Here is a 26,045-nt window from a genome sequence, read left to right as displayed (position 1 = left end):
AACAAGTAAGTGTTTTTATTTGTTTTGTATATACTTATTTTAAATAATAATTTTACTACTCTTTAAAAAATCCGAATAAGTTAGAAATCTTTAACAGTTAGCCAAAGGTTATTGTTATGTGACAATTGACTAAAAAAACACTTAAGGACTGTCTTAACTCTGAGTAGGAAAGTTATAGGATATTATTATTACCAGTGAGCGCAGTAATCACACGGGGTCCGGTGACGATGTCGTGGTGCGTGTTCGCGGCCACAGCTGTGGTGATCACACTCACCACGGTGGTGGCGAATGTGGTAGCGCTACTGGCGTTGTTGCGAGTCAGTCGGATGCCTTCACACTATCCCCTCATGAGCTTGGTGACAGCTGATCTGCTGGTTGGCACAGCTGTCATGCCTATAGGGGGCGCTAGGGAGCTATTTGTATTTCATTTAGGTACGAAATGTTATGCTAAAAATTTTAATTATTTTAACATAAGTAATTCATTTATAATTTACTGTGATAACATTGTAAAAATGTAGAAAAATCTGAGCACATATAAACTAGCTTTTGTACTTCGACTCCGTCCGCTTAGAATTATAAAAACAACAATAAGTAACCTATGTGTTATTCTAGATTATTATACATGTATGCCAGATTTCATCGAGATCCGTTCGGCAGTTTAGGCTACAAATATCCACCCATATATTAAAAACATTCTAGATTTCTTTTTTAGGCGCATTTGTCTCGTCATTTACTAAATGTACATTGTTTATACAAAAAAAATCTAATTTAACTAGATAAAACCCTCTGCTCTGTATGGAGTACATTGGACGTGTTAGGCTGCACTGCATCGATCCTGTCACTATGCGCACTTGGCTGGGAGAGATACCGTGCTGTGACGTCACCGCTCGCAGAACGCCGCGACACCGCCAAACATCTGACGATGATGGTGTGGCCAGTGGCTATTACTGTTGCATTACTCACTGCCTTCATACCGACCACTGAACATCATGATCCTGGGAAAGCGCAGAAAGCCTGCACTGTTAATATTAATGTCGCGTAAGCATTATTCAAATATCATCACCACAGGTATACGTCCCCACTGAGAGGCTCGGAGATTACCCTAAGTTAGTATGACTAGGCCATAGTCAGCCACCTGTACTGCGGGTTGAATTTCTTCGCGAATATGTGCAGGCATCACGTTTTCCTTCACCGTAAGAACGTCGGGTAAATTACCATTGAAATACGATAATCGAAATCACATTGGTACACGGATTCGAACCCAGGACCTGTAGATTACAAGTCAAGTGCCAATCCTTGAGCCACCGACGCTCTCAATATTCACATATAGAATAGATGAATCTATGTCAAGGTTGAGATAAACTAGAGTAACGGTTCTAGCAATCTAGCGCGCTTAGCGAGATTTCTATTGTGCCAAATTTTACCATAACTAAGAGGGGGGAAAGGGGTTAAGAGTTATGTCAGTCATTCACAGACCTGTGGCACCCATTTCTGGACTACACTTCACTAGTACTGGAGATTTAGATAAGGACAGCAAGCCCTTTCAAGTTCAGAATTTGATATAGACTATCTTATTCTAAGCGCTAATTTTAACTGTGACATTATTCTGTCAAAGACTATGAAAACAAAAGAGAGTCAAGTCTGCTCCAATTGGCTTTCATCTTAAAGATATGCTATTAGTGTGTCATCTTTAACATTAGGGGCCTATCGCACAAAATCGTAAATTGGCTGATAACAATCTGTGTAAAATACGTGACGTCATTTCTTAGTTATCTGAGCTAGTGAGCTAGCTAGTGGTGGGACAGGCCCTTAGTGTTTATATGTTTCAGGTACGTATTCGGGAGTATCCTGCTATCGTTCTACACTCCGGCGGTGGTGATGATTGTATTCTATACGAAAATTATACGCAGCCTCTCCGTGCCGCCGCCGATACGTGCCCACCGCGGTCGCTCGCCAGCAACTGAAGCCACTGTATGTACATGACGGTAATCTATACCTATAAAGAGGAAAGTGTATTTTTTATGTGTTGAAATTATAAAACTATTGAGCCGATTTCAAAAATTCTTTCACCACTAGCTGTTCCCATGCGACTTCATCCGCATAAAATTATGAAAACTATATTTTATTGTTTATATGTGTCAAATTATCAATTAAAAATGTCAAAATGACATGACATGATGATAAAGCATGACAACCTTGCTTCCTTGATATTAGCAGCAACTTATTGTCTCTTTCCCACAATAGGGTTTTTATCCAAAATCCTCCTAAGTCAAATGGCGTGAAAATACATAGCCTAAAGCGTGACATAAGTGTAGGGCTTTTTATTAAAAAAATTATTATTCAAAAACATGCTGTAATTGCTGACATGTTAGGCAACAAAGAAGTGTGTGTTTACCCTTTATTATAATAGTATAGATTAAAAAACAACGTTGTCAGTGAGTAGCGTAGGCCATGTTTTTTAAGTAGCGAGTAACACATAGTACATATATAAGAAAAACAATAAATGGGAATAGTATGAGAATGCTTTCATTCCTTTTTTTAAGGATATAAGACAATTGCCGAATCTAAATATACTAACGCGTGCTGCTGCCTTAATGCCGCCTGATTCTATACTGTAAGTACCATATTATTTATATCTACTATAAATTATAATGAAATACATTATTATTAATACTACCAAATACTTTGAAAAGGTTTTTTTACTATTATTAAAAATATGTGGCGTTACTTGTGTAGGGATAATTTCTCAGCTCGGCAGCGTCGTGCCACAATGACTATATTAAAGTTGATGACGCTATTCCTCGTGTGCTGGACACCGTTCTTCGTCATGTTGCCGACTGGTGAGTAATGAATATTGGAACTAAAAACGGGTGTACACCTTTGACCTAACTGTTGTGCGATTGTCAATTGTTTCGTAGTAAATGCAACTGTTTAGTTGCACAACTAAAAATCTAGTAGCATACTACCATAGAAGCTCATAGAAATCAAAGTGAGACATTTGTGTCAAAGGTGCGCGATCGTTTTTAAAGAGAAAATATTCTGACCGACATTTGTCACTGTTGAAATATATCTTTATGTTATAGATGCACTATGCACATGCGTGTCGGACTCTGTATGGATGTTGTGCACGTGGCTTGGCTATATGAACTCTGCTATCAACCCTATGGTGTACGCGGTCGCATCCCCCAGGGTGCGGAAGGCGCTGCTCGGCTCACATACAAGTACTACGCAAACAGAACGATAGTCGATTGACGGAAGGTTAGTATGTAAAAGTTAGGATTAAAAGTTCTATTGGCATCTTATTTGCGTCTATCAACATAACCTCAAATAAAGAATCGTACAGAGTGACTAATAAAAAACAAATGTTTTAAAATAAATATTCTTTATTTACATACATTCTATCATTTTATTCTTTGGTACAAAAACTACCCATTCGTATCGTATTGTTTTCGAAAATATTTTTATTTAAAATTGCACTCGAAAATACTGTTTTTCCATTCAAAAGGAGTTCCAAATACTATAGGAATTTGTATCAATAATCAACAATGTTAAAAATTATTTACAACTTAGTTAATAAACTTTAAAATAGACTAAAGACATAAATCAACAACCTAGTACTAATTTGTGCAACAATTTCTCTATAAATAACTAATTTACTTTTAGTATTTTTTACAATAAAACAACAATTTTAGTTAATCTGCGTAACAGCAATAGTGACATTTCAACATTTCGTCAAAATATTTTTAATCTGTACATCCGTACATAAAATATCTTAAAATAAAGTGCAACATTTTAAAATAATACTTCATGAAGTACAAAACAGCATTTTTACACTATTATGCATTTGTAACATTATTATTTTATCTGTGGAGATAATTTTACGTTCAACACTGGTTAACATTGTTGGCAGAACGTGACGCTAGTGTCTCAAAATGGCGGCCACAATCAGAACAGCTGTAGCGAGGAATGGCGGCTGCAGAGTTCCCGCGCCGCTGCCGAAATCCCGCGCATCGGGAGAGCATGTCTTACAAGTGCATCTCCCAGACAAACAGTAACCTGGCTCGTCTTCTTCCGATACACATTCCTGGTAAAAATAAGATATAAGGTTATTTATTTGTTGTTTGTTTTATCTAAAATTGTGACCACATATAATTGTTATTTTATAATTCATCTATGTTAAGCGTATAGATTAGGTTAAGAATCTTGGAAATATAGATGTTTGTTAGAGTTTGTAACCTAAACAGCTGAATGGATTCCGACGAAATTTGGTATAGATGTAGAGGATAGTCTTAAAGGACACATTTGCTACTTTTGTTTTTTTAAGTCCACGCACACGGAGTCACGAGCGTAAGCTAGTTAGTAATATTTATTCACTGTTTCTTTATAAATTGTAAAGTTTTTAGATAAAATTGTGACCACATGTTATTGTTATTTTGTGATTTATTTATGTTAAGCTTATAGATTAGGTTTAGAATACTTTAATGTTTGTGTCGAATGATATTATATTAAGAAGTTAAATCTCCTTTAATTATTCTTTTCTTTCTGCCTTTTTCTTACATAGTTTTTATTCTTTTCACCCATTGGGGATCTTTTTAACGATAGTTTTATAACTTCTTTTTACATTTTATGAACTATGACAATGAAATTTATGTTAAAAATATTATTTTAATTGACATTCTATAAAATAAAAATTTGGGATATCGAATTTACAAAGTTTTTATTTAATTTACTTTAAAGTGTAACAAACGTTAAACAAGTTTTTTTTTATTTTAAATCCAAATTAGTGTTAAAAAGTTTTTTACACCTTTATTCCAATAACGATTAGCGCCCTTACACAAAGTGATTTTCGATAATCGATATTGCTAGGGGAATCGACAAAATTTGTTAGAACGTATATAAATGAATACGCGACAAGCTTATCGCCTTATCGAATCACTTTCATACAGTTTTTAAATTTTCAATAATAGAATGTCTAAAAGGGCCAGTTCCACCACTTTGTAATATCAGGTGCGGCTGCAGTTGAAATGTTTGCTATAGAAACGGTCGCTGTGGTTGCATAGTGCTATAGAAACCCTCGTTAGCTGGTAGGTGGTAGATTAGTGTAAAATACCTCATCCCTCCTGCACTCCTGTCCGGGGCGGCGGCGGTGCCAGCAGTGCGGCGGGGTGCCGGCGGCGCGCGCGCTGTACGCGCACGTGCAGGCGCCGCCCAGGCACAGCGCCGCGCCCGCAGACCGCGCGTCCTTCGTGCCCGACAGACTGTCGCACTGCACGTCGTACTCGCACGGATCGTTCAGTGCTTTCACCGCTGCAAACAGTTAAACAAGACTACTATTACTAAAGGCATTATACAAAGAGATTCAAAAAATAGAAGACGCATAGTTAATACTTCACTCGAAATTGAGACATTTTTCACATGATCCACTAGCGGTATCTGTTGGTAAGTTCTTAAAACATGTGTCAACATAATTAAATGAATTGCCAAAAGATGTCACTAAATCATAGTTTTATTTTGTGACACTGTTTAAGGTTATTTATTAACAAAAGATGGAGTTTATAATTTTTATAGTGTTTATAACGGTAGCGTACTAAACTCTCAACTAACATAGTACCTTTCAAAGATGTTACCGGTTGAAAAATGTTTATTATGTCTAGTATATTTCTTAAATGTCCTTGACATTATAACAACAATTCCGACTACCGACCCGAAGGGTAGTTTAACAAAACGTTACTAAACAATTGAATAACAAGTTAGTGATGAATGCGATGTTAAATTAACTATACAAGTGTTCCTCTACTTTACACTTTACTGGTTTTTACTTTTACATTTAGAAAATAATGAGAAATTTTGAATGTATTGGCTCACATTCAACACAAGAGTTGGTCTCCTGGTGCGCGACCCAGTTATCCCTGCAGCGGCAAGTACCCCGACACTGCAACCCTGCGCCTGCGCACTGCAGCTCGTCCTCGCACTCTTCGCCTAGAGTCGCGTCACGTACGCATCTAAAGATATCACAACATAGGTCAATACGTATCCGAAATTAAAACCTTCCATAGCCATCAAGTGTGTATCCTGTGTACAAATTAGTAGGTTAACTAATGAATAAATCGTACCTCGTGCCATTATCCCTAGGGCTGTATTGCAACTGGCACGTGCAATACCCGCGCACACAGAAGGCCTGACGCTCAGCGCCGTGTTCGCCCAAGAAACAGTTCTGATCTACCACGCACCGCTCACCGATTACTAGAAACGAACAAATTCTAACATAAAAATTATGCAAATCATTCACGGAAAACTAAACATTGTGCTGGTATAGAATTACAATTTAACTGTTTAAGGATCAATATAACTGACTTTGCTTTGTATTGTCTTTAGAATTAGGTTGCACTTACCTGCAGTTTCATAGCAGCGGTCATCCTCAAGATGCGCATTGGGTGCGCACGCGCAGACACTGTCGGCGCACTCTGAGTGCACGCCCATAGTAGAGTGGCATTGAATATGTTGAACGCACTCCTCGCCCATACGAGCCTCTGTACACATAAAAACATACTAAAACCTAAAAACTGAGAACAGGCATAACTGGAAAGGATATCACAAATTGGATTGGATATTGCAAACGGTTAGCTATCAATTAAAAAACTTAGTTACCCTTCAAACAGCCCTTGTGAGTGCTATTAACAGCCGCGTAAACGAACCCATCCTTACAAACGCAATAGCTGCTCTGTCGACAGAACGCGTTGTCCGGACAGTCCATATCCGCGTGACAGACGTTGCCTGTGCGTCCTGCAAACACATATAAACATAATTTAGACAATAATATAATTGTAACCACGTAATTATATTCGACACTAAGTGCACCGATTCCCGCCAGGGTGCGTTTATCCTTAATACTTCTGAAGGACATTGACAGATGTCATAGGGATGGGACGCAATGATCTAGTGTTGCGCCGCTAGTCCGGTACGGTACGCTAGCAGTACCGATTTCTTCTGTACGTAAAGAGAAAACAAGAGGATGGGTAGAGTAATGTGAAAATCTTAACTTTGATAACAACGCCATCTAGCGGTTTTTAATTTCCTTAGTATACTTTTGTGGAGTAGTACCCTACAATTAGAAAGAAACATTTTTACGTCTTATCATTCTTCCTGGCAACAATAAAACTGGCAAATAGATACAGTAAATCCCTATCTGAATGTTTATGTAATGATAAACTATTGCGAATGACATTGTTAAAAGGCATTCTATTATTAAATACGTTCAAACGTGTCTCATGCTGATTCCGAGAACTGAAAAAAACCTTTTTATGTAACAAATTACCAAAATACCTCTCAATCATTAAACAATCGAAGAATAGACAAGTATTAAAATTAGTGCCTAAGTATGACGTCACCATACAATTGTTGAGAACAGACAGACGGATGGGCTGTGAAATCTAACATAACAATGGATTGTGACGTAAGCAGGGAAGTATTACATGTATTGTTATGTTGACAACTAGCTGAAGCATATTTCGTACCGTAAAGAATTGATTTACGACGTTTTCAGTAATAAGGGAATTTTAAAAGGACATGGATTCAATATAAACTTTTAGTTACAGCATTGCCTATTATAATTTCCAGATGAAACATTTGCGATGTGAGTAACTTTACTATTAAAAGGTTTGCTTGTTTTTATTATTTTATGTAAAAAATATAGATTTATGGTATAGAAGAAATCGGTACCGTGCTGGAGTAGCGGCGCAACACTAGATTTTGGTATACAAGTCCCTTCCCTATGACATCTGTCAATGTCAATCAGAAAGCGCGCCATTCCAGGCGGGAATCTGTAGATTGAGTATATTATTGTCTTAAAATATACATGTACCAAATCATCATCAACTTGCCCTTCTCCCTACGGGAGTCGGCACAGTATGTACTGCTTCCATACATTTCTATCAGCCGTCATATCTGAATCCACTCCCTTCTTAAGCATATCCTCTTTCACACAATCCATCCATACTTTCAAAACAACAAACCAAATAGACATGTACTTTTACATGTACCAAATACTACTTACATTATTCAGAACTAGTTTTATTTTATAATCTATACTTCTATACTATTATAACAAAGCGTAAACACACACTTCTTTGTTGCCTAAGATCTCAGCAATTACAGCATATTTTTGAATAATTCTTTTTTTAATAAAAAGCCCTACACTTACGTCACGCTTTAGGCTATATATTTTCACGCCATTAAACTTAGGGGGTAAATATTTTGGATAAAACCTTAATGTGAGAAAGGGACCATAAGTTGCTGCCAACATCAAGCAAGCAAGATTGTCATAGTATTTTGACATTTGCAATTGAGAATTTGACAAATGCAAACAAAAAAATTATAATTTCTTGCGGATGAAGCCGCACGCGAACAGCTGGTTATTCAATATTGTACAAGTGAGGTTAGAAACAATCTGTAATTTGCTTTATTTGACTGTGTATTAGATCTTTTAATCCATTTTAAACACCACAGAGTAACTACCGCATGCGTGATTAATTCCAGTTCTTGTTTGATTTACGTAAGATAACGTTTATCAGTACAAGTGGTTAACTGCTTGCACTAATTGTTGACAAACCTTAAGGTTCTTGTATCAATCATGTTCAAGGTCGTTGTTAATTTTACCTTTTGTTTTAACACGAACTTTAACGATAGTGTCTTTTATCGTATTCTAGAAGTCTAAGGGTCTGTCCTACCAAATTGTAAATTGTCTGATAACAATCCAACATTTTTTTTATAATATAAGGTAGCAAACGAGCAACTGGCCACCTGAATCCAACGAAATCGAAAGCGACCGCTGCCCATAAAGATTCGCAAGTGCGTTGCCTACCCTTAATTGACGAAGGAGGAGTCGCACATAAAGAGGACATTTTCCCTTCCTATGCGTCTCCTCCACCGTTAAATCCACTTTTCCTAGCTATCCTTCCCTCTTAAGAAAAGGGTGGAAAGGGAAAGAGACTAAAATTAGCCATGTAGAATATGTGATGAAAATATCGGTGTTACCTTGTCTGACATTGGCGTCTTATTTAAGCTATCTGAGCCTCTATCAGCCAGTGGTGGGACAGGCCTAAAGTCTAGTGAGAAGGCTATTATATTGTGTTAGTAATTTTTACACGTGTTTTACATTTTCCGATACTCTAAGGGGTGAGAGGTTAAGCTAAAAAAGGACAACGGTGCCTCTGCTGTCGCGCTTCTGTCAGAAAATTTGTAAAACAGACATAGACTAATTAGCGTGAAAACTTGACAGCTATGGTATGAAAAGGATCTCGTGACTTGGATACTGAGAGGAACGCTTACCGGGTCAAATAACTCGATGGTCTATAGTCTCAGTGGCAGTGGAATTCTATGTTTAAATGGATTTTATACGCCAGTATTAATATAACAATTAGTGTAATGAGCGATTCATGTGTAATGAAGTTTACAATAAGTCGTAACAAATTAGAATAATTAGTTATATCCAGTATTTATAACGTTTTTTCCATAAAAAATAAACAAAAAATAATTGCATTGTATTTATAGTGAAAAATTAACATTTCAATTATTAATGATAATCATTTTTAGGTTATTATTAATCATTACGTTTCATTATTTCCCTGTTAAAGGTGTTCGACCCAGTTTTGTGCCCTATTGTGCGAGTGTAAAGAATCGATCTATCTTGTTAATAGAATCGATATGGTCAAATCGATTGATTATAAAGCAGGTGAAACTAGCGACCTAATTTAATCAGAATTTGGGTGCTTTCGTTCTTTAAACATTTAATTTTTTTTAATATCAACTTCTACAGACTCTTGGTCCGTACTCTTTTTTGCAGTTTTTTTTTTGTTAATAATCCTTATAACACTAGTGAGTTCCTTTTTTTATTAAATAAAATTATTTAAATATTTTATTTAGAGTAAGAGTTGCACTCAGAGATAGTAAAGTTTATTAGTTTTAACTAAGATAAAAAATACACTAAGGGTCTCCCTTATTTACTATTTCAGTGTCTGTTGTCTGTTACTTTATTTTTATTCCTCTCTTTTCATTTATTTATGTTTTTATGACGTATGAAACCGAGAACACCTCAATCTTACATTTTAGGGTACCGTTATCATTCTGTAGTCTATCTGCTATGGATAATCGAGGAAACGGGCTCCGTGACGTCACAGATCATTGATCAAAATTTTACAGCAAGGAAAAAACAGTTGAACTATTGGCATGTTTTTTTTTAAATTGATGCCACAATAAATGTATTTTACAGCCAGTGACATGACTTTATATGTATAAAATACAATATCACGTTTTTAATTTTAAATAAGAAACAACACCGTAAAATCCTAGATTACTTATCTAGTCTGTTAGTTACACTGAGGGCCTGTCCCACCAATAGCTGATAGAGGCTCAGATAGCTTATAAATGACGCCACTTTCAGATAAGGGAACAAAATCCGATATTCTCATCAGATATTTTACACGTTGGATTGTCAGACAATTTACAATTTGGTCGGACAGGCCCTTAGGCATTAACATATTTTTTTCTGTGCATATTATTTACGTGAATTACTATAAGGTGTAACTCGTCCTATATTCGGTAACGATAAGGTAATCGTGTAGTCGTTGTTTGACCCAGTTAGTAAAAAGGCAGGTCGTGTGAGTTGCGTCGAATGTCGTAAACACAGCGACGAACAAACATAACTAAGGACGGTGGTTACGTTAAGCTATTTATAAAGTAACTGCTACTCGTACTTTAAATTAGTGATTCAATCTATGACTGCTGTCTTTGAAACCATTTTAAAGTACCTACAACTGTTCTTTGACGGCGTCGTTAATTTTGAATTTTAGTTTAAAATAACACAATATTTAATTACTACTTACTATTGATTAGATAGTCATTTGTCATTTTATAAAATTCTATAAATATTTAGCTTCTATTATAATCTGTACATATTCTGTTACGTAATAGCAAATATCTAATTGCATTGGTTTTCGCGCTAAGAATACGTTTCAATATCTAAATAAGGTGTTGCCAGGTAAAAATTTAAATTCATAAACCTGCATACGAAATATTAAAACAAATATATGCGCTAGATAAGAGTATCATGAAAAAAAAATTGAATTGTGATCTAGTTTTCATAACTTTTTAAGTGAAGTCAAAGATTATGAGTCCTCTAGATGTGACAGATAGACATAAAATGACACTTACTTTTCTCTGGACCCTGCGCTAGAGCGAGCCCGAACAGGGCGAATATCCACAACCACCCTGCCATAGTGACGTCACAGTCCACAGCACAGCGCACCTCACGTCTACAACACACAAGATGAATTAAAGAAAACCTCTCAGTAAACTGATGTGCGATAAGAAATTATCTTACAATGATTAATTAACACTGATAGGAAAAATACTTTGGAGTCACGAGATGGGAGCCCGTGGTGGGGATGTCGCTGCTATGCGTGACATCTTCTATACTATTGTTGTCTTACTAATAATATAAATGCGAAAGTTTAGATGGATGTTTGTTAGAGTTTGTAGCCTAAACGGTTAAACGGATCTTAATGAAATTTGGCATTGACATTAGGGATAGTCTAGAAGAATACAGGCTACTCACTTTTGTTTTTTTTTTTACCACGCGTATGGAGTCGCGGGCGAAAGCTAGTTTTTAAATAATGTGCTGAATTCAACTAGGATTACTACAATTAGGATTGCTTAATTACTTTTAACAACTTTAAAAGTGACAACTAGTGGTATAAACACAATTCAATTTGTTACAACATTGACTCAAAGAAGCTGTATATAAAAAGTTTAATTTGTGTCTATTTGATTTTCGTCATTTTGACGCTTATGGTTTTAATTAGTCGGGGTAAAGTGTTTTCGAACTAATAATAGTATACTACATACAAGTAACGTTTTAAGAATACTTTACTGTAATCAACATTAAAAATCCAAAGATGTTTAAGTCGGAACGAAGCAAGAATTGTCATTTCCAAACAATTACCTATCTATTTATATATATCTTTGTAGGTTCGTAATTCAAATCTTTGACAATACTCGAAATAACAATTCATATAAAACTTTAATACTGGCCAGTGAAGTTGATGAAATGAGAATAAAAAACATTAATTACGGCCGCGGGAAAACAAAAGGGGCAGTCGTTACCAAAAAGGAATTTACATGAGCGTTAACGTTATGCTCTAATGAATTTAGTCTCGGTTCACACGGATACCACTGTTCAGTCGACACGACAATCTTATTGGAATGTTTGACAGAATCACTTTTATTTTTTTGTATTGACTTCAATTCTGATTAACTACAAGAAACACTTCGCTTTCATTATATTTGACGTATTAAAAAATCGCTGATTTAAAAATATTTAGGGCCTATCCCACCAAATTGTAAATTGTCAGATAACAATCCAACGTTTAAAATATATGATGGAAATATCGGATTATGTTCCCTTATGACAGTGACGTCATTTTGAAGCTATCTGTACCTCTATCAGCCAGTGGTGGGACAGGCTCTTAATAATCTAGTATATTACTTGGCCATCCCGTCTGCTAGAAAAACATTGTTAAAACAATCGTTTAAAGCCCATATAATTTAGGTTATTTAAGTTAAGTTCTATAATAACTACATAAGCAGTTTTTTATCTACTCTAAAATGTCAATTATAAGCATATTATCAATGTCTATTATTATTTGGAGGTCATTCAGTTAACGTATTGCCCAATCTCTCGCTTACTACGTCACAATGGTAACTCGGAACGTGAGAAAAATGATAGTCATCAAAATATTGCTTTGATGTATTGTAGAATGGACTGTATTTTTTATTAACGGATACAATCATACTCATATTATAAATGCGAACGTTTAGATGGATGGATGGATGTTTAGAGTTTGTAGCCTAAACTGCTTTACGAATCTCGATGAAATTCGGCATATATGTAGTGGATAGTCTAGCTAGCACACATAGCATACTTAGTTTTGTTTTTTTTTCTCCACGCGGACGCAGACTCGGGCGAAAGCTACAAGCTATAAGCTGGGACCATAAACTACAAGCTGCCATCATCAAGGATGTCAATGTCAAAGGCATTACCTGTCATTTGTGCATTTGAATTGAACATTTGCAATTGGGAGTTTCACAAATGTTTTTTTTTATAACATAAGGTGACAAACGAGCAAGCGGCCACTAGAATCCGCCAGAATGGCGAAACGACCGCTGCCCATAGACAACCGCAATTGCAGATGCGTTGCCTACCTTTATACGACGGAGGAGGAGACGCATAAAGAGGATGTTTCCCTTTCCTATGATTCTCCTCCACCGTCAAATCCACTTTCCCTTCCCAACCTCTCCTTATAAGAGAAGAGTGGTAAAGAGAAAGGGACTTAAATCAGGCCTTCGGCACCACACTTATCAAACGAAGCACGGAATTGCTTCCATTTCACGTCTGTCTTCTGTGTGGTCGTGGTATCACACCGAGCGTGCCGGCCCATTCGTGCTGAGATGCTAATGCGGGCACTACCACTGACAATGTAATCAACAAAGTAAGGTTTTTATAATTTCACGCGGATGAAGTATGAAGAACAGCTAGTTGGTTGTTATAACAAATTAAAGTTAGTGGAACAATCGCTATCTCAAACATCGAATAGAAAAAGCGATTAATCTAGGATTAAGGTCGTTAAACATTTCTAGGAAGTAAACAAAATGGCGAAAACTGTAACATTTCAACAATTAAATTGATTTCCTAAACTTGAGAGGCGTTCGATACGGCCGACTTACGCAATTTTGTACAGTCGCGCACATTATAATTATGTATAATTTTATTGCTGATGATTGTTAGTTTAAAATATTTTAAATTTGGTCATTGCTTCAGGCTCACGTAAACCTCAATAAAAGTTACTTTAGCAATAGTTAGAAAAGTTATTACAAAATATCTCCAAATAGATTCTTTGGAGTTTTTCTGGAAAATTAAATTCCTTTGAAGTCTAAACACAATTTGCATTTGTTAAATGATTTAAAATTTTAATATGAAACATTTTTGTACGCGACTGTACATGTGTCATCAAACGGAACGGATAACGAATTATCTCGCGTAGGATCATGACCGAAGATAGCGGCCTCGGAGAGCATCATCACGCTCTCCTCAAAGGGTACCGGCAGTACAATTCTTATCATTTATCAAAGTTCTTTTGTAATGCAAGTTAAATAAAGTTTAAAATGACTAGAATGAATTATAGAATCGAAGCGTCAATACTCGATACCAATCATTAGAAAGGCCTCGAGTTTGATAAATTAACTAATACAGCGAACTATATTCTAGAACTTTCTTTTCAAATTATTGGAATTTTGTTCTTGAATTTATTATCTTGTGACACTGTTTGGTTTAATCTTGAAAAGCGTCACACAAATGAGAGTATATCTATACTAATATTATAAAGAAGAAAGATTTGTATTTCTATATTGTTAGGAATAAAATTAGTACCGTGCTATAGAATTGGCGCAACTCTAGATTATCGGCATAAACGGCACGTCCCTAGCTGACAGCTGTCAATGTCACTGGAAGTATGGATAGATTTGGCGCGCATCCTAAGTCTGGTGAGAAGTATTGCTCTGAGTTTAAAGCGACAGTACCAATTAAATAAGTTGTCTAATAGTATGTATTGAAATAAATCAAAAACAACTGAATCGATTTCAAAAATTCTTTCACCACTCAAAAGCTACGTTGTCGCTAATATTAGCTATCTTTTAATTCCAGGACGAAGTCACGAGAACTAGCTAGTTCGTAATAGAGGGTACATTCTAGAAGAATAATTAATAACATATTCACAGGATTCAACAAACAGCAAGCGTGTGTCGCATTTCGCGCGGTGGTATCGCAGGCCTCACGTTGGCCGAACATAACCTTCTTTGTTTAGGGTTGGCAAATACGAAACAACAACCAATAATATTCTGGAACATTGATCGTTATATTAACAACTATTGCTCGCGACTTTGTCGGCGTGAAAATAAATAAAAATTATAGCTTATTACTCACAGATAAATTATAGGTACAGATAAAGAATTTAAAAAATCGGCAAAGTAGTTTTTGAGTTATTTCAATACATAACAATATACAAATTCTTCCTCTTTATAGTATTAGTACAGAATGAATTCACGCATCATTACAACGTTTTTATGCATTCTAATGATCGTTCAGATGTTACGGTTCAACCGTTCACACGTACATCAGATTTGATAAGATCTATTACATTTTGTTACATAATTAATCTATGATCAATCATGATTACTCTATGACAATGTGGAAAATTATTTGTTTACGTAAAGAATAAACTCAAAAGCTATTGAATTAATTTTAATAATCTTTTGTCATTAAAAATTTACATTATTACTGAGATATATAAACTGTATTTATTAATACATTTTTTTTATTTCACGTGGACACATCGCGAGCAAAAACTAATTAATTACTGAAATTTTAAGTTTAAGCAGTAAAAATAATCTTCCTACTGCTGGAACATGGAATAAAATTACAAACAATCGGTTGCTGATAATTAAAATTAATAACTAACCAAAACGTGAATATGGCAACCCTATAATGTGACATACAACTGGATTCATATAAAACAATCCTCCATTGTGGGAAGCAAGGCAGCGTGACGTGCTGTATGGGAACTCCTGCTTGAACCAAACAAATGAGATAGAAACAATTCGACCATATCGCTTTCTTTGTTTCTCCAAATCATTTGTTTTTGATCTTATTTCCTTATAGGTTATGCTCTCAAACAGCTTCGCTTTTGCAGTGTACGTATTTTTAAACAACTTATTTAATTAATACTGTCGCTTTAAACTTGTAACACTTCTCGCCAGGACTCTGGATGCGCGCCAATCTATCCATACTTCTAGTGACATTGACAGCTGTCAGCTAGGGACGTGACGTTTATGCCGATAATCTAGAGTTGCGCCAATTCTACAGCACGGTACTAATTTTGTTCCTAACAGTATACATGTACAATAATTAGCAAAAACATTTTATAAAACTTAATTAGTGAAGTTACAAACGCACATCGTTGACTAAACTATCGCACAACTGTTATGCGATTGTCGATTGTTTCGCAGACAATCCAATTGTTTAGTAGCACAACTAAACAATTAAGTAGTGTGCGCACTTTCGTATAAGATCATAGGAATTAAAACGAGACAACAGTTTTGCGATAATTTAGTAAAATATGTACGCTTAATATGTTGATAAAAAAACTTCCGACCTTTTAGGTTATGGTGTTGAAGTTCCCGGAGTTTTGTCGAGTGGAAAAGGCTTATATAAAATTAGTTTTTTTACAGGAAAAGCGTATCATTTCTCTAGTAGGAAACCAACCGTTAGATGTTATATTACACATACGATACTAAGAGATAGAACTGAAATTCCAATACATATTGAGAAAAGTCCACGTAACTAACCAATGTTGCGTGTACTTTTCCCGGTCTCAGCTTACAACGTATTGGATAACAGGTATGAAGGTATTCGTAATCAGTTACATACACATCTAGATAAAGTTTCAAATAGTTATTTAAATAACACGTAATATTTGTATGTTTTAATGGAGGGAACTCATTTGGATGTCGTCTTGTTGTCAATTTTTTGATGACGAGACGAGACGAGATCTTTATGCTAACTAAATCCTTTAACTAAAGGAGTTTTGATATCTGCTGTATGATGTTATGATTTATTGATTTACTAGCTTTAGCCCGCGATCCCGTCAGGGTGAAATAAAAAAAAACTAAGTAGCCTATGCGTTCTTTTAGACTATCCTCTACATCTATGCCAAATTTCATCAAGATCCGTCCAGCCGCTTAGGCTACAAACTCTAACAAACATCCGTTCATCCTTCTAAACTTTCGCATTTATAATATTAGTAAGAAGTAATATTATGCAAAAGATTTCCAATGAATTTTGTATGACAACGAATTTGTACATTGTTCGTTTGAATATCAGATTTAAACAGTAAGTGTAGTTACCTATAATTTTGGTACAAAAAGGTCACGGTTAAAAATTGCATTCCAACTCTTGTTTACATTGGCATGACTATAGACTTTAAAAAGAATATAAGCATTAAGTTATCTATTTTTATTTTATTAAGTTTTCTAGTTTTCTAATTTTAGTCCCTGTCCCTTTCCCTTTCCACCCTTAAGAGGAAAGGATGGGAAGGATAAGTGGATTTGACGGTAGAGGAGACGCATAGGAAGGGGAAATGTCCTGTTAATGTGCGTCTCCTCCTCCGTCAATTAAGGATAGGCAACGCAACTTCAATTGCGGATGTTTATGGGCAGCGGTCGCTTTCCATTTAGGTGGATAAAGGTGGCCGTTGGCTCGTTTGCCAACTTATATTATAAAAAAAATAATAATGAGTATTTTAATATTCTAGCATTGTTTATGGTGAGCATATATAAAAGAAAATGAAGTTTTAATCGAATAGTTGCAATCTAACCTCCAAATTCTCGCGTCTGTTTTACGGCTTTAATAATTATCTTCGCCGATTTGCGTAGTTTCTCTGAAGATTTACGAAAAAAAAACTTTCTAAAATTACCGCTTCCGCTGTGTTGCGGTGTTCGCGTGAGACCCGCCTCTACAAATTATCCATGCTCTCTGCGTTAGGGTTGCCAACTTACAATAAACGTAGACCCTCACAGTGACAAAAAAGGACTTAAACTAACAAGCTTTAGCTGAAAACGAAACGATATCCACGGACTTGTTTCACTTCAATGTGAAGCCAGTAGCCTAAATGCAAATTCTAAGGATTGTGGCCAACGGGTGGAAGCCCTACTTGTGGGCTGTTAGCGCGGGAATTTATCGAATTGTCACGGCTGTTATTTTAACCCTGTAGACATTAGACAAATATATATTGTCATCTCTGTCATTCTTTCGGAAAAAATGAGATCATCATCATCATCATCATCACCAGCTCACTATACGTCCCCACGGAGGGGCTCGGAGCCTACCCTAATAAGAGGTGACTAGGCCATAGACAACCACGCTGGCCAAGTGCGGGTTGGTTGACTTCACACATATCTTTGAATTTCTTCGCCGATATGTGCAGGCATCGCGATGTTTTCCTTCACCGTAAGAACGTCGGGTAATTTATGTAGATATGAAAATTCGAAAAATCGAACATCACATTGGTACATGGCGGGATTCGAACCCAAGATCTGTAGATTACAAGTCAAGTGTTCAAACCACTGAGACACCGGAAAATGAGATATTATTGCATCAATATTTCTGACGATGAGCATACATTGAGGAACAACAACTACAAGAAAAAAATAACTGTTATTTAGATATTTAACAGTTTACTAACTACAAGTATATCCTAAATACACTGTTACACGGAACAGGTCACAAACAAATACATCAATAATTCGCACGAATTAACACAATAGGACAACAAACATGGCCGTCGTCAAGGTGAACACAAACATTACCCAAGTCTCTGACTCACTACGTTACATAATGGCTGTTCATACTTAACCATACTATAAATCTCGCAAGGAAATTAGAAAAACTTGTATAGGTTAAGTAACCCTAATTAGACTAGACTAGATTTACAAATGACTAAAGAATGACGGTAAAAGAAGCCTGTTAGAATAAATACGATTGATGGTCCCAACTCAAACAAACATATTTGAGTTTGAAGTAAATACAATTATGTTTGTCTGGGACAACGTTAAAGTCTGGGAGGTTTAGTTAGGCGAGTGGGTAGTAGATATTATTACCAAAAATCTGCTAAAACATAAGGTATACTATTACCCTAACTAGAATAACTCTCTAAACATAGGAAGATGTTAGAAAAATCTTACTAATATTGCGAAAGTTTGGATGGATGCAAGGATGGATATTTTTGTCTGTAGCCTAAACGGCTGAACCGATCTCAATGAAATTTGGCATAGATGTAGAGCATAGTTTTGAACACATAGGCTACTTACTTTTGCCTCTTTTTAATTCCATGCGAACGGAGTCACGGGCGAAAGCTAGTATTTAATAAAACTTTTTATACCATATTAGCTGTTCCCGTGCGACTTCATCCGCATAAAATTATGAAAATTTTATTTTATTGTTTACATGTGTCAAATTATCAATTGCAAATGTCAAAATGAGATGTCAATATGACAAAGCATGGCAACCTTGCTATCTTGATGTTGGTAGCAACTTATGGTCTCTTTCCCACATTTGGGTTTTTATCCAAAATATTTACCCCCTAAGTTTAATGGCGTGAAAATATATACCCTAAAGCATGACGTAAGTGAAGGGCTTTTTACTAAAAAAAATATTCAAAAACATGCTGTAATTGCTGACATCTTAGGCAACAACGAAGTATGTGTTTACGCTTTATTATAATAGTATAGATTAAAGGAAAAAGTACAGATAAAGATGCCATTACAGTACGACACTGACCAAGTTTAGTGGTATGCTGGACAGGTTTTTACCTTGTAGGACAATTTGCAGCCACTTTACCGTTGTCGTGTATCGGTTAATCTGACATCCATTATAAGATAGGTTATTGAAGGACATATCTATAGATATTTCTGATCAAGGGTGTCTATGGTAGCTCATAAGGTGTTAAAGAGATCAATACTAGAAATATTTTCTTAAAATTCATCTCGAATAAGTTGTTTAACTAGAAGATACCATTTTTTAACCTAATTAGATCAAAAAGGCGTGGAGTGTATCGCTGATCCTTTTTTTGGACGACATTTCGCTATTTGATACGGAATGTCATCCATTTGTGTGGTGTATGTGTGTTTTCGCTGTGAGGTGAGTCTGTGTGTATTGTGCAGTGTGCTTAAATTACTAGAGAAGATACCATTAAATCACAATATAAATTGTCATTTCTATATTTTAAAGTTTAGTTTTGTTAGAGTTCGCCACCTAAACTGCTCAACGAATCTCGGTGAAATTTGGCATAGATGTAGAGCATAGTCGCGGGCAAAAGCTACTATGTAATAACATGTCTTTTGTAATTATACAAATATATAATTCGATAAAGGTATGTCGAAAGTAATTCGACCTCATACAATAAGGTGCGCACGCGCATAAAATGCGCATAAAAACACAGTTGATTTAGCATTCGCACCCTGTGTGTGGTCAATGTTGCAACAGTATATTGTACAACGTATATTCTGAATGACTCACAATTTAACAAGAAACAAGTAACAATATACGTATTGAATAAATGTTCTATTAAATACAATAATTTACGTTTAAAAAAAGCATACTGGAGAAATAATGCCAATCATGAATTCAATCGAAACAAATCAAAAATTACGAACTCATCTATTTTAACACTTTATAAATGTACTAGCTTTCGACCGTAGAATTAAAAAAAATCAAAACTGAGTAGCCTATGTGTTTTACCAAACTATCCTGTATATCTAAACCAATTTTCATCAAAATCCGTCTAAGCGTTTAGGCTACAAACTATAACAAACATCCATTTAAAAATTAGTATGATGTACGTTAACAAGGGAAAATAGTACGAAGTTATGAAAATAACATTACCTTTTCAATATAACCTATTTCCAGTCAAATCACACAAAGTATTTACACACATTTAAAACACATTTACAGGTGTGAAACCACACTCTTTTGTTTCGTTTTTACACCAGCACTGTACACTACAAATGCTGTCGAAGTACGATTGATAACTGTTTATCATTATTAATGATAACGTAAACGGTTTTCGTATCATTGATTACTCATTGTATTAATATTCAATTGCTCTGATACCTTAAACAATTTCGTATATTGTTTACCTAATAAAATCTATACTAATATTATAAAGGAGAAAGATTTGTATTTTTGTATGTATTAAAATAACTAATACTGGGCCGATTTTAAAAATTCTTTCACCGTTAGGAAGGTAATTTATCTGCGAGTAACATAGCCTACATTTTTTTTTTAATTCACGCATGCGAAGTCACGAAAAACAGCTATAATTTATAAAATAAAATGTTGTAAAATCGTTAACTTAAAAGTTATAATTATGATATTAAAAATATTTGGTAATAAACTAAACGAGTAACAATTTAAGGGCCTGTCCCACCACTGGCTGATAGAGGCTCAGATAGCTTAAAAATGACGTCACTGTCAGATAAAGTAACAAAATCTGATATTTTCATTACAATATTTTACACGTTAGATTGTTATCAGACAATTTACAATTTGGTGGGACAGGCCCTATATACTTGACAGATAGTCCATTAAAAAATACTATGAAATATGACCTTTGAACTGAACAATGCGTTCTCAGCGCGACATATTCACGACTTTATTGGAAAGTGGATCACACCGCACACGCCGTAGTAACATCGGTTTCTAGAACATTCATACAAGGTCATACGCTCGCATCCTGTTCGGATAGCCACAAGGAAGCAAGATGGCGGAACTCATTTGACAGTTAATTTTGTCTCAATCATCAGACAGTTTTAGAGTTCAATTTTAAGGTTAAAAATATGCTTTTCTGCAGATTAAATAAGTAATTAATGTCCATGCTAACTGGTAAATAAGGACGTATGTTTGAAACTGCAGTATGTAAACGTCATATCGTTTTTCCCGCCAATTTGCGTAATACAGATAAACGAACATGCGTCGTTAAAAGGTTAATAAAAACGACCTCTACAGGTATCTATCAAAATGTAAAATACGTTTTTTATCTATGACGAGCTGTCGCACGCAAAACTTCGTTAGCGTAATTTTAGACCACTCGTTACCTCATTTTGACAGCGCGGAATTAAAAAAGTAGTCTATATGCCTATGCCAGACAGACAAACATTTTTTTTAATGTGATATTCGTTATCATCGTTATCCATCGTCTTCCCGAAATCTGAAATCTTTCTGAAATACAAACATATACTCCAATTTTATCATATGTAAAGAAGAGCCTAGAAAGGGAAATGTTAAAACCGTTAGATCGTATCGTTAGGAAGCACTATAATTAGGTTACTTGAAAACTAAAATAGACTTAATGGTAATTTACACACATCGGATACTCTTTGCAATCGGACGTAACAAACAAAACGCAGAACCAGTATCAAGACACTTTCATCACCTGAATGAACGATTGATGTACCTATTGACCGACTAACCGGTAACATTACGATAGGGTAACCATAATTGTAGGATTAGTAACTGTATTGTAATACTATCTTTTAACAGCGGCTCCGTCCGCGTAAAATAAAATAGTAGCCTATGCGTTCTTACTGTATTCTACATCTATGCCAAATTTTATAAAGATCCGTTCAGCTATTTAGGTCATAAACTCTAACAAACATCCATCTAAACTTTCGCATTTATAACACTAGTAAGAAGTAAGATTTAACTAGTTTGTAAAGCTACGTCATACAAAATTGCAAAATCTCAGCGCAAGAGGACTGATGTAAATAGTTTTTGAAGACCTTCATATTTTTTTAATTAATTCGACGACAAAAAATTGTTTTAAAAATCATGATCATACTTTGTCCGACGAAAATGATAAAATAAAAGTAATTTATAAAACAATTATAACAAATATCAAAGATGCAAATACATATTTAAAAAATAAAATAACAAACCCATATTTAATCGTGTGGTAATGGTTACCCTAGTTTAAAATAAAGATGATAGTGGAAGTTGAAAAACCAGATTTTATCGATAACAGTGTCAAGAATTTGTGTGTGCGAAAGTTACACGCAGAAAACATTTGGCAATTTTATTGAAATGTTACTTTTACAAAAATAGGGAAAATCAATATTTGTGAAGAACTAGCGTTATCTGCATATTGGCTCATAAACTTTTTGACTTTTACTATAAGTAAAAAAAAAAACAAAAAGAATATTTACTCGCAAAAAATTATTCACATTTAACTAACATCTTTTTGATGAAACGTCTAATAAACCTCGTTCTAAAACTAAAAATTAAAATAAAAAAGGGAAAACCCATGCATCCCTGGTGGGGATCGAACCCACGACCTTTGGATTAGAAGTCCAACGCGCTATCCTCTGCGCCACAGGGACGACAACAGTGTGTGTGAAATTACGTTACATGTGCTATTTCAACGCCACACGCAACGAGTAACGTATTCACTACGATGACGTCATATGACTCACACTAAAGCATCAATGACAAATTGATTTGTATTTGAAACTGTATCGTAATGCTATTGTAATTAAGATCATATTCCTTCGTTCACACATGAATACATAGTCGTACTAAGTGATAGCAATATCGTATTGTATAGCAATTTATTTTACGTTATGAACAAAAATACTTGAATACGTTCGGGTGTTTCCCGTTCGGTCGGTCGACCCAATGGGACTTTTTTCCCATTCGGCCGATCGAACTACAATCAATAGACTCAATAGGAAAAAATGGGCCCAACGAGAATCACTCTACATATCTCTCTGTAGCATAATCTGTGAAACTTTTGATCGCTTGATAAAGCGACAATTTGGTACAGAGCAATACAGTACAACACGTCAGAGAGTACAACTTTTATATCCGAACACAATGCACTACACACAGTACACTGTACATAGTACACTGTACACAGTACACCGTGCACTCGAACGAAAGTACAAGTTTTATGCGTATTCTCATAGCTATAGCGATGGCTAGACAGAATACGTTCCACAAACCAGTTCCAAAGTTACAAGGAAGAGGTCTCGAAATCGTATCGCTCAAGTTCATGGCTTTGCAGTTCCCAAGGCGATTGTATCGCAACGACGTATAGACTAGTTATTTAAATTAGCGCTGATAACTTTTTTTATAATTATTAACGCTTTGTATGTTAAATTGCGAGTATGGAACGCACTTTTTACCTCATTATTACGTATATTGTGAATCGAACATTCCTAAGAATACTTTAGGTTATAACATCGTATTCGATAATTCGTTGCAAATATTAAAGGACACTTTTGTAACTTTATAACGCTAAAATATAAATTGTAGAAAAAGGTAGTCTAAAAAGGAACGCATCTGACAAATTAAATCAAAATAGTGATGGGTCGAATCCAGTCGAAACCGTAACAAAAGTAACGGATTAATTGAATCTTTATCGGTTTAAAAAAACAAAAGTAAACGGTAAAAATCGATTACCGGAATAGAAAGAATAGATAAAATCTTTTAAAATCACAATAATAGTTTATTAACTAAAGGCAGATATATCATTACTTATTATTTTAAACAACCGGGGCTTGCGTACAAGAAATATTCCATCAAGGAAGAGAGTTCTTATGGCTTCATCGGACATTCATAACTTATGGATTTTTAGTTCACTCTACTTTTTTTTCTTGTTACACAGTTCTACTGATCTTGATTACATTCCCTTTTATAGAAAGTCCTTTTTTTACCTTCAAATGAGTATTTATTACGTGGTTTTAATATTTTTTATTGATATTTTTGTTTAAAACCGCCATTCTCTTTTATTGTATTCCTTCAAAAGACTACTGAGTAATGATATTTTAATCGTATTCCGTTAACGAAAAAATAAAGTTAACCAGTCATTTAACAAGAAGCGAATTATCGTTACGAAGTTAATTAAAACTGCAGTTTTTATACAACGCGGATACCCCGATTTGTATCTAGAACGAGTCTTAAATTACAATTTTGTTTTCAAGTTTTTTTAATGTCACACACTTTTGTCAAACTAGTTCATGTAAGCTTTTATTTTTTTATATAAATAAAATCATTCAATAGTAATTGGCAATAACTTTTTAATATAACAAGTAATAATAAACTGCTATTAATTTGGTAACACTGTTATTTAGACAAATAATTATAAGACTAATAACATATAGATACTGGGGTATAGGCTAATAACCAGAAACCTTGTATCAAAGATGTTAATTAATTAACCAAGAACTTAACATGGGTGGTTTAAAATGTATTGCGTGAGTTACATATAGCAATTACAAGGGGCTCTAATAATATTAATGAATTGGGCCACGACCTTACTACGTGTTAATCGAAAGGGTACGTTTAATTATAGACTTCGTATCAAATATATGCCATAACTAGCATATATTTCCATTAAGAAATCACGAGCAATTTAGGGAGATGGTGTTTTGTTGGATTTGACAAGGCGAGCATAGAATATAATGCCTCAGTTTACAATTTAGGGTTTACAGGAATACTCAAGACGGTGTTTATACCACCAGATTCAGTACTAATTATGTGTATTCGATATATTCAGACGTGAAATAAAAATATCAGAAGTCCTGGAGTCAAATTCCAAGGAGATCCCGTCATAATAAACGTGCTTTAGCTACGAGGTAATTAGCCAGTTTGTAATAAACAATGTAAAAACAATTTGTATTTACAAAAAAAGACATGCAAATTAAATACAATGTCAGCAAAACAACGTCTATCGTAACATGCTTTGAAAATCTATGTTTTTATGTATACCATTATAAATAAAAAAATAAAACAATTCACTTACCATAATATAATTAACGCGTACGCATAAAACAACCTATAATTTCGTTTATTTAATAACAAGGTAAAAAACCGTAATTTTTTAATCTGTATTTTGATGTCACATCACCATAACAACGCGCGATAGCTGTCAAGCGACGCATGCGTGCAGCGCGACGTTCGCAGACCAACTGCCAGATTTCGCGCCATTGCGCATTCGTCTTTCTTTAAATTTTTTACACGATTCCGTCTAGACTGGATATTAATTTAATAAGAACGTAATTAAAACTTTCAGGGCGTACACGGATTACTCCATTTTATTAAAGTGAAAATATTTTATACAGTGTGGTTTAATGTTTATCAAATTCTGCCACTGCTGTCAATTTAAATTATAATAATTTATGTAGTACACAGAAAACCAATAATATTATTACTAATAACAAACATAAAAAAAACATATAGACGAATTGAGTACCCCCCTTTTTGGGAAGTCGGTAAAAAAAAGTATAAAGTAGTTTTTTAATCAAATTTTAGTAAATTTAACCCAAAGAAGTAACTATTTTTTTACTTGGAGCGCTTCAACGTGTTTACTATTTGGTACAAAGCC

At 34.9% G+C, this 26,045-nt stretch overlaps 2 protein-coding genes and 1 non-coding gene across 4 annotated transcripts; 1 reads left to right on the top strand and 2 right to left on the bottom strand.

The window, feature by feature from the left end:
* The first annotated feature begins 227 nt into the window (after positions 1-227).
* LOC106107770 (5-hydroxytryptamine receptor 1D-like) lies at positions 228-3,244 on the top strand. The gene is made up of 6 exons (XM_013288772.1): positions 228-432; positions 819-1,038; positions 1,830-1,971; positions 2,544-2,614; positions 2,737-2,840; positions 3,084-3,244. Exons 1-6 carry the CDS (start codon positions 228-230, stop codon positions 3,242-3,244), a joined length of 903 nt encoding a protein of 300 aa, XP_013144226.1.
* Positions 3,245-3,365: 121 nt separating this feature from the next.
* LOC106108151 (teneurin-1-like) lies at positions 3,366-25,616 on the bottom strand. Of its 2 annotated transcripts, none has more exons than XM_013289242.1 (8): positions 25,464-25,616; positions 11,209-11,309; positions 6,649-6,783; positions 6,393-6,530; positions 6,114-6,243; positions 5,866-6,002; positions 5,111-5,307; positions 3,366-4,084 (listed from the first exon to the last, which is right to left on the bottom strand). In XM_013289242.1, exons 2-8 carry the CDS (start codon positions 11,270-11,272, stop codon positions 3,920-3,922), a joined length of 966 nt encoding a protein of 321 aa, XP_013144696.1. In that variant the 5' UTR covers positions 11,273-11,309; positions 25,464-25,616; the 3' UTR covers positions 3,366-3,919. The 2 variants fall into 2 exon arrangements, with proteins under 2 accessions (XP_013144696.1, XP_013144697.1); XM_013289243.1 differs by lacking the exon at positions 25,464-25,616 and adding an exon at positions 20,549-20,680.
* Positions 22,968-23,040, bottom strand: Trnar-ucu. Its single transcript has one exon. It is a non-coding gene; the product is annotated as a tRNA-Arg (tRNA).
* Positions 25,617-26,045: the final 429 nt, after the last annotated feature.

Source organism: Papilio polytes, unplaced genomic scaffold (assembly GCF_000836215.1).
Source record: "Papilio polytes unplaced genomic scaffold, Ppol_1.0 DF821845.1, whole genome shotgun sequence".
NCBI lineage: Eukaryota > Metazoa > Arthropoda > Insecta > Lepidoptera > Papilionidae > Papilio > Papilio polytes.
Note: the sequence above shows the minus strand (reverse complement) of the source record. Positions and strands in the feature narration are given on the sequence as shown.

Coding starts and splice junctions, on each gene's coding strand:
- LOC106107770 (XM_013288772.1), top strand. CDS start 228: ATGTCGTGGTGCGTGTTCGCGGCCACAGCTGTGGTGATCACACTCACC. Junction 433..818: donor GCTATTTGTATTTCATTTAG/GTACGAAATGTT, acceptor TGGACGTGTTAG/GCTGCACTGCATCGATCCTG. Junction 2,841..3,083: donor CTTCGTCATGTTGCCGACTG/GTGAGTAATGAA, acceptor TTTATGTTATAG/ATGCACTATGCACATGCGTG.
- LOC106108151 (XM_013289242.1), bottom strand. CDS start 11,272: ATGGCAGGGTGGTTGTGGATATTCGCCCTGTTCGGGCTCGCTCTAGCG. Junction 6,531..6,648: donor TCACAAGGGCTGTTTGAAGG/GTAACTAAGTTT, acceptor TTATGTGTACAG/AGGCTCGTATGGGCGAGGAG. Junction 6,003..6,113: donor CCTAGGGATAATGGCACGAG/GTACGATTTATT, acceptor TGATATCTTTAG/ATGCGTACGTGACGCGACTC.